The 10,285-nt window shown below is 45.2% G+C and overlaps 1 protein-coding gene across 1 annotated transcript in view; it reads right to left on the reverse strand.

Annotated features, from left to right (window-relative positions):
* Positions 1 to 6,758: 6,758 nt before the first annotated feature.
* Positions 6,759 to 10,285, reverse strand: part of LOC106815905 — a 16,396-nt gene continuing 12,869 nt past the window's right edge. The window contains exon 3 of the mRNA XM_014820432.1: positions 6,759 to 6,860. Within this exon, the coding sequence (XP_014675918.1) occupies positions 6,761 to 6,860 (100 nt within the window). The 3' untranslated portion in view covers positions 6,759 to 6,760. The remainder of the gene's footprint in view (positions 6,861 to 10,285) is intronic.

The following is a 10,285-nucleotide window of genomic DNA, read 5'->3' on the forward strand; positions in this document are numbered from 1 at the left end:
ACATATAATCATACCATCTATACACACAGAATGTAGGCCTAAATACCACGCACGCGCCCCAACCACACATGCACACCGGGCGTAAAATACACAACGCACACAAACACGACTACAATTTATATTTCTAATGCAAATGGAGCCCAATGCCGCTGATTCAGCGCGTGCACTCAAGCTCTAGCTAAGCAGCCAAGCCTGCACAATATTTGCATGCTTCAGTAAACAACTCCGGGATGCAATGCCTCGCCTGACCTGCTTCGCGACTGACTATACCACATACGCATATATAATATAAGTACTATACCTTATTATAATATAAATATAATCCTGCTAAAGTGTGACATATCTAAATGTAAACGGTCCAGCGGATTCACCGCACCCGGCTGCCACTCCTGCCCCCCAAGGACTCAGCATGTAAAAACGATCTTCCGCCCCACATTTGTGAAGATGGGGAATGTCAGCTGTGGCTCTGTTTCCCGACTTTCATGATAAATACCTGCCCTTATTCGTGTGATTTCTTGAGTGCGCGCCTCACAAGGCACTTTGCCCCTCTAATACCTATTTATCTGTATTCACCTAAGAGGCATGAATGTTCGTCTACAATAGTATATATCGATAAATACTGCTAGATTTTAGATTGAATGCGTAAATGCCAATGATTTCCCAGCGGTCTGACTCTCTCCAATTAATAAGTAAAAATTTCAACGTCGTGAAAGTGAGGAATGTCAGCTCTCATGCCGTTCCCCGTCTTTCACGAAAAGACACAAAGGCCACTAGGCAGTTAATTTATCATTTATCTATCTAAACACAGAAACCACAAAGGAGCACTTTAGTTTTGAATTCAATGCGATATGCGCGTTACCAACGATGACAAATGAAATAAAACATAAACAAATTTACGTCAAACCACAATATGAATGGTGATGTGAAAATCAGAGACAATGCGCGTACCATGACTTGAATTAAGAAACACACAAATAAGATAGGAAATATTAAAATTAAATTACTAAACATTATTCTGCGTAATCTTTGGTGTGTTGGTTAACGAATATAATATAAAATTTATAACAAAGAGCCCACCCTCGCAAGAGAACCAGTTTTGCCTCCGGCAAACTACAAACACACCATCTAGCTCGCCGTCGTAGCTTGTATTATTGCGGCAAGGAAGCCAGTTAAAATCATATTGGTAGACCTCTAACAGTAATCGCGTAGTTTATCTAAATTAAATCCGTTAAGAAATAAAATAACTTCGAGCGTCTGTTGTGTTGGCTGTTTCAGTTGGTATATATGATAAGCGTCGAAATTACTGCCATGCATCTGGTAATTCTGGCAATTCGAGAGCTGGGTAATTTCGACCCACTGTCATTTCGACGCAACAAGGTTCGAACCCCTTTTTTGTAAAATTTCATAACCCAATTTGTGGTAATTTTGACCCCACCACATGTTCCGCCCCAATTTTTTAACATGCAACATAGTTTCCATATTCAATATGACGTTTTTACGAACGCAGCCGCGACTACCAATTTTGATGAGATGCGTTTATTGAGTTGAACGTAAGTAAAGGCATAGCCCATAAATAACACACCTCCGAGGACAGCACCTATCTCGTTGTTAATCAATTAGGACAGGCCCGAGAGTCATATTTTACTTATTGTTTAAACGGGATATAATCAGATATACATTTAGGCCTACTTATATTGGTGTGTGTGTGTGTGTGTGTGTGTGAGTATGTGGATGTGTATGTGTATGTATATACTACTGTAACCTTATAATCCTATAAAGGGATGGTAATGCAAATGTGGAAAACAATTTCTTGAAGAAAGTTAGCCCTGACAAGGCTGGTTTTACTAAGAGGAATCTTATTCGACGGTACCAGATAGTCTCGGATGCATCGCCTACAGTTTCATATTCCGGCTCTGGCTAAATTGGTAGCCGTCGTGGAAGGGAAAGGTTCTCCGTTGTTGTTTGCCGAACTGAAGCTCTGCCTCCTTCTCTAAAAAAATGGGCTATTAGCGGCCAATATACCTATGTTTAAGGTTCTTTCGGTCAGTTTCCTCCAGTCCGCATGTTGACTCGTGGATGATTTGAATGCGTTTTCTTTATTGATCGTCTCTGTCGTGGTAATAGCACGAACGCAAGCGTCCGTAAGACGTTGAATTGCTATACGCTTCGAGAGTTGCGCTGTATGTTGTTCGACGATCTGCCGGGTGTGTTTCTTCTCTCAACCCGTTTGTACCGACGAGCAGGAATAACATGCCTAAAACATGCGATCGCCGATAGTAATGCTGTAGAATTGTTTGTTGATCTCGCTCCTGGAATGAAAATCGACGGATAGTAAGATTCCTACATCTCCTGTTAGGTAGGTCGTGCAAGATGTCCTACCCAAACCGTCGGTCAAAATCAAGGAACATCGCCATGGTACCCGGGATTATATCGGCTGTTAACCTGTGATAGTATGACTCTCCTTACACAATGAACTAAACGGAATCCCAAATAACCTGAATTTTATACCCAAACCGCATGTCAGCAAAACCAATCAATGCCCAGAAGTGGAAGTACCTGACATGGTGAACATTCAACTGTCACCAGCAATTTTAAAATCAACAGCAGCGCATTTGTTTGTTGAGCGATTTGAATACGATAGAGCACCAAAAAGTTAGCTGTATCGATAATAAAATCTAGAGGCCGCCCACGATGACAGCGCGTGTGTATAGAAGAAATTTGCTGTCCTTTACGACGCTCGTAAATTTGTACAGTTTAATCAACAACGTAATCTGACTACTCCATCCACTTGTCAGGATTAGTAACGTTCATAAATATATATATATAATATATATATATATATATATATATAAATAAATATATATATATATATATATAATCATATCTATACACACAGATGTAAACACACGCACGCGCGCCCCACACACACATGCACACTCGCGGGCGTAAACATACTAACACACACGCACACACACACACGCACCCTAAAGTTTATATTTCTAATGCAAATGAGCAATGCGTGATTCAAGCGCGTGCACTAGCTCTAGCTAAGAGCAGCCTGACAATATTTGCATGCTTCAGTAAAAATCGGGATTGAATGCTTGCCTGACTTGCTCGCTGACTGACTATACACATACGCATATATATATATATTGCTAAATGTGACATATCTAAATGTAAACGGGTCATGCGTGAATTCCACCCGGCGCCAACTCTGCCCAAAGGATGCAATGAAAAACGATTGACTTGTGAAAGATGGGGAATGTCAGCTGTGGCTCTGTTTCCAGACTTCATGAAAAATACCTGCCTTATTCGGGTGATTCTTGAGTGCCCGCGCCTCAGCAAGGCCACTTTGCCCCTCTTAATACCTATTTATCTGTATTCCTAAGAGGCCATGGAATTTCGTCTACACATAGTAAATACGAACATACTGCTAGATTTTAAGATTTTTAATGTAAATCGCATGATTTCCCACGTCTGCGGTGTGTGTGTGTGTGTGTGTGTGTGTGTGTGTGTGTGTGTGTGTGTGTGTGTGTGTGTGTGTGTGTGTGACTGTGTGTGTGTGTGTGCATGCTTACTGTTAATAGAAATCGCGTTTCGTTTAAACTATTTAGGAGTAGCTTTCTTCGAGGAATCAGGATTCCTTTGCCTCCTTTAAATAGTGAGTAGGATTTCATACTTCTCAACATCCCGATTCATCGGAACGCGGTGAGATTATGTACTCTATTCATCGCCGTTGGTCGGCGCTAGTGTCGCATAGTGGAAGTGTATAATCAGAGAACATTATTATCAGGAGTAGATAATAGGAACACCTAATATCTACTCATGTTATTATGATACGGCTCTGTGTATAATCAGAGCCGGAAATCAGAGCACGTACATCATATGATGCTGGTATATACGTGCTCTGGTATAATGCACAGAGCTGTATATAATAACCGTCATTATATAAAGCTCAGTGGTATATTGCCAAACGAATTGGTATGAATATATACACCGTTAGAGAGCGCCCTTACTCAGGAGTAGTTAGAAAAGAATGTCAACACCTCAAATGCTTCACTTAATTAATTATAAGGCCGCAAATCTTTCAAACCTCTAAATATGGGATAGGCCTATATACGAACAGACTTGCCTGTTATGCCTATGCCCGCTATTGCCCGCTATTGGCTATAGAGGAAATCACGTTTTGTTGAAATTTACATAAATTATTATAAGTCGGGTGGTCATGCTTGGTATAGTTTGTTTATAATATTATAACAAATATGAATCCCACATATATTAACAATTAAAGTGTGCCAGCTAATATGAACCTCCCTAAAAGTAGTATAATTTATTAGATCAGATCAGTGAGTGTGCGCATGTATAATGTCTGCTAAAAGAAAGTTCATTCAGTTAAAATTATATATTTTAAGTAGAGAGCGCATTTTCTTGAATATACGCAAGGCTGTTATGCAGTGGAATAAAACCTCTGAATACGTTCTGTCATCCGGTATGTATGTTGTCTTTTGTTGTGTTTGTTTAGATAAAACTGATCAGCTTGGTAATTATAAATTTGCCTATGATGCAATAAGTGAGATCGGAAAGTCCAGCTGTGCTAAATAGGTCTCAGTAATAGGGGGTATGAAATGGCCGAGGCGCGTTTAGGAAAGTACATCATTAATGTAACCATTCGTGCGTTTTTCGTTTTTGCATTAAGAAATATCCCAAATAACCACAATCATATTTGTAAATGTTTATATAAACAGAAACGCACCTGTGAATTGAAGTACGATGTTAGTGAAGAGAATTATTGATCAAAAACCTAGACCAGTCCTATCCTAACAATGTTATAAAAGGGCAGTTTATACCCCTCTTATCTGATCTCAATATGGCGGCGGGGACTTTCCGATATGGCTTATTGGCAGAACAGATGTAAGCCCACTAAAACGCTAAGGAAAACAGTAAAATGCATATTTTTAAGCAAATTTTAGTTAAATTGAAAAAGCTCTAGTAGTAATCCATGCGATAACAATACCGAACGCTATGTGTTGGGTAATTCCCAAGTGTGAAATAATACGATCGGTAGTTGCAAAAAAAGGTTCCTTTTTTTTCCTTCCCACGAATTAGCGTCGTTATCACTTGTGTGAAATGTTCACTTTGCAAAATTTGTCAGATGCTTATTATTCTAACCTTTCCCGAATTTATTGATGGCGGTGAATTAGCATCGTAACTCATATCCTCAATGAAATCTACTCGCTCGGATGTTTTCTTATCCCCGTGAAATCTGCATGTGGCCATTGCTCTTGCGCTGCGTTGAACAAACATGGAGGTAATAAAATTCCAGGATGTTGTTTAATAACATGCTTGCAGCAAATGATAACATGCACAGCAGTCGATGATCGGTTTTTACATCAACAAACAGCAAACGGTCTTTACAGAGAGTGTTCTTTTTTCGTCACGCGTATAATTTATTACGATTATTACAATTTGATTTACACGATTTTCTTCGAGTGCCACGAGATATTGCCGTCTGTGATTTTTTTGTACAGAATGCAGTCATTCGCATTTACGGTATTTGCAACATAATCTCGACGGAGTTTGTCAGGCAACAGATGGTGTTAGCGATGACGTCACGCGGAGCGATGGCTTCTATTGGTTTTCGTAGTAAGAAAGACACGATAGTTTTAAATGTGAATACTTTACATATATTTTCGACAGTCGATCAGGCAGTACCAACATTCTCATCTAATCTTGGCGAATAACAGCTAAACTACAATACCGTCATATGATACAGATTTTATTAAGAGCTAATACATACATTATATATATAATACATGTATTTTAAGCTCTTGATTTTATTCTAATCAAGAACTGTCAACAGAACGATGTTTTTGCCATATAAGCTATAATTAGACCATTTATTCGTGTATGCTTACACCAGTTCTCACTGCCCTCTCATCAGTTTATTAATTTTACAATAGCACAATATTACGTATATGAGTACTGTGCCTGCGTGTGTGCAAATGTTCTGCCTCATAATGCAGCTCATGACTATCTTCATATCTGCCGAGTTTTGATTATAAATATTCTTATATAACTTGCCGTTGTCGCCGTAGCGTATGTACATAATAGACAAACATGTAGACACTGCTGCTACACAGGAAGACGGCCTTCTTTCTCTCGATATCTCTGTCTCACGCACACGCTCTCGCGCGCTCTCTCTCTCTCTCTCTCTCTCTCTCTCTCTCTCTCTCTCTCTTTCTCTCTCTCTCTCTCTCACACACACACACACACATACGCACTCTGTCATTCTCTCTTTTTCTCTTTTTCTCTCCCTCTTTCCCACCATCCACTTCCTCTTTGCTCTCTCTTGCGCTCGCCCCCTCTCCCTCTCTCTTAGTCTCTAGTTCTCTCTCGTTCCCTATTTCCCTTGCCCTCCCCTCTTACTGTTCCCATGCCGCCCGCCTCCCTCCGCGGCACTTCTGCCTCGCGCGTGTCGCGTTATAGCTGATCCATCTGTTCTCTCGTCTTCAACGGAGGCATCCGCACGTTGGCCACCACGCGCACACCACCGCTCTTCCTCCCGTCCCTCCCACGCGAACCCCCCGGCGACGCCAGCGCGCTCGACGCCCCCGCCCCCTTACGAGCCACGCCGCCAGGTTGCGACACCGGCGGCTTCGATCGGACGCTCTCGGCGTCGGCGTCGGGCGCATCTTGCGCGACGGTGGCGCCGGCACCGGCGGCGCTGCAGGCGTCGGTTTCCGTCTGCGTGCCGCCAGGTTTATCGGCGGAGTCGTCGGCGCTGTCGCCGGTCGTCGGGCGATTCTGGTTCGTGTTGCGATGGACGGAGCCGTTGGTGGTGGAGGCAGAGGTTCTCAGAACTGCGTGTACAGAAGACGAAGGAATGTCATCAGTGAACGAGGTGACATGTGGACTTTACACATACACGCACGCAAACACGCACGCACGCACGGTCGATCGTGCGTTCACACACATGCACACACACGCACGCACACGCGCGCACACGTACACACGCACGCATGTACCTTCGCGTGCCCGAACATAAACACACACGTTCACACACATATGCACACACACGTACACGTACACGCGCGGGCATACAGACACGCATGTACTCTCGCGCGCACAGACACAACACACACACGCGGGCGCGCGCACACACACACAGATACACACACACATACAACACACGCACGCACGCACGCACGTACGCACGCACGCACGCACGCACGCACGCACGCACGCACGCACACACACACACACACACATACACCCACACGCACCGACGCACGCCACGAACAAAATCTGTAACACACGCACGCACGACGACGCACGCACGGGCAGGCACGCCTACGCACGCAACACACAACACACACACACCAAACACGCACAGCACCGCAGCACCACGCACGGACACATAACACACACCCACACGACACTACAGCACGGACGCACAGCAACACAACGCGCACCGTACGAGCACGCACTCGGTTACATCGACCCAGCACACAAGCAGCACGCCACGCACGACACAACCCACAACGCACACGCACACACGCACGACACACGACCACACACACACACACACACACGAACACACACGCACAGCACGACGACGCGACGACACATACACGTGCACGTCCATTCGATTTTGCCGCTCCTACATCGTTGATGACATGCTGTGCTGCACACCCACTCTAATTTTTCATAGCGTGATTTCGCGATTTAACTATTAACAAGAGGCGTTATCTATCAGCTAATGTAAACGCTCTCTTTTTTCGCTGGCTGTCTTCTTTTTTACCGCTGCCCGCGTTTTCATTGCGTAGTAAAATGCATCAAATACTTAATCACTCACGTGGAATCTTTGTACAAATCGCATTACTAAAAGGGTTGGCCCAATGGCGACCAGCGGGCTGGGTTAAGGAACCCGAGGCCCGTTGTTCCGAAACAAAATTGGCTATTAATCTTAATTAACATAATTTTTTCTCTTAGACCGTTGACCGAAACCTGCGAGAGTTAACGAAAATGAAAATCGGTAGGGCAGATCTCCTCATATACAATACGAAACACAAAGTGTTGTCGGAGGTCTACGAGAAATTGTTAATGTTAAACTAATGTGAATGACTAATTTTGTTTCTGACAAGGGCTCTCCGCTCAATGCTCAAAGCTGCGTGAATAACAGTCTACGCTCTCATATGGTGATGCGCGGCGCCCTACCTTTCTTCTCGCTGACTCGCGCCGGTCCGCTGCGCGACTTGTGTCTTGCTGTTGTTTCCCGGCTGCGCTGTCGATACGGTGATAGATACCCAGCGTTCGGGCCGTACAGTGGCGAGCAGTCGGCAGACCGCCCTGACGGACACGTCGTTCCCCAGGTAGCCGGGCAGGTTCGGCTGCAAGGCGTAGCCGTAGCTCGATTGTAGGCGGTGCCGTGGCGTCATCGGCGTGAAGTGGGGTCTCTGCGTACGGGCGTGCGGAGTAATCTCCAAATACGGCGGAATGGCTGCAAATGTCGCGACATCGGAGAGTGTCAATACTACAACGATAGCAATGACTAGGGACAGGTACGCTACAGTTACGCGGACAGCTACGCAGACAGTTATGGAATAGCTATCAAGAACCAGTTTACGGGCATCTACGGGACAGGTTTCAGCCTACAAGTTCTAGGGGACAGCTACGGGACAGTTAGGGATACCTACGAGACAGTTTACGGGACATGCTACGGAACAGGTAGCGCTACAGTACAGGACATCTAACGGGACAGGTACGCTAACAGTTACGGGAGCAGCTACGGGACAGTTTACGGGATAGCTACAGGACAGTTACGGGAACAAGTTTAGCGGGACAGTTAGGGACAGTTACCGGACAGGTACGCTACAGTTACGGGACATCTAAGCGACAGGTACGCTACAGTTACTGGGACAGCTACGAGGATCAGTTATGGGATACTATCAGGACAGTTAGGGACAATCTACGAAACAGGTACGGCTACAGTTACAGGACACTACGGACAGGTTACGCTAACGTTACGGGACCAGCTACGGGGACAGTTACGGGATAGCTACAGGACAGCTTACGGACAGTTCGGGACAGCTACGGGACAGCTAACGGGACAGCTACGGCCATTACGAGACCATCTACGACGGCACAGCCACGCTCAGTTATCGGGACATCTACGGGACAGGTACGCACAAGTTACGGGACAGCTACGGACTAGTTACGGATGAACCTACAGGACAAGTTACGGGACAGGTTTACGGACAGTTTACAGGACAGTACAGGACAGTACAGAAGACTACGGGACAGCTACAGGACATCTACGGGACAGGTAGCGTAGCAGTTACGGGACAGCTACGGGACAGCTTACGGTAGCAGGTACGGCTACAGTTACGGAACAGCTACAGGGACAGCTACGGGAAGCTACGGACAGCAGTCTGTTGAAGCTGTCTTAACTGAACCCAATGTATCTTCTGAACTGAATCCTAAACTGAACCCTGACGCCCTACCGCAGTTGAATGACACCCCAAAGACCCAGTTGACACTTCCGACTTTAACAGCCTGGTTGTAGACACCGACCAAATTTCGCGCCTCAAACTGCCCCTCGGTCCCTCTTGTTAATTTTTTGCTTTTGCACAATCAAGTTATATTCCTGATACTAACTACTAAGCATTTCGTATACACTGCTAACGATTTCTCTCAAACCCTTCCTCCGTGGACGGCGTACAAACTCTTTCACGTACCCTTACATCTCCGTTATAGGCTTTCCTCACCCTCTCTTTGTTTGCTTTCCTTACCACAAACGACACTCTCTCGTCCCTTACACCCCTCCCTCTCTCACCATATCACACTGATTTCTTCCCACTATATCTCTGGCCCCGTACTTCTCTGCTCTTCTTTTCTCTTCTCTCCTTCTTCGCCCATCTCTCTCTCTCTCTCTTCTCTCTTCTCATCTTGTTCTCTCTCGTCTTTTTCTCTCTCTCTCTCTCTCTTCTCTCTCTCTCCCTCTCCATCGTCCTCTCTCTCTCTCTCTCTCGCTTGTCTCTCCTTTCTCTCTCCTCCCTCCCCTCTTTCTCTCTTTCTCCTCTCTCTCTCCTCTTCTCTCCTCTCTTCGTCTCTCTCTCTCTGTTTCTCTACCCCCTTATCCACCTCACCGTTCCTCCCCCCGTCCCCACCTTCCTCATGTGTTATCTCCTCCCTCTCTCGATGCTCACCGTTTTCACCAATAAAGCTCCCTGGTCTCCTCAAGTCAAAAATCGAGCTGCTGCTGCGGCAGGTGGAGCACCTGGCT

The sequence above is a fragment of the Priapulus caudatus genome, unplaced genomic scaffold, assembly GCF_000485595.1.
Source record: "Priapulus caudatus unplaced genomic scaffold, Priapulus_caudatus-5.0.1 Scaffold1232, whole genome shotgun sequence".
NCBI lineage: Eukaryota > Metazoa > Priapulida > Priapulimorpha > Priapulimorphida > Priapulidae > Priapulus > Priapulus caudatus.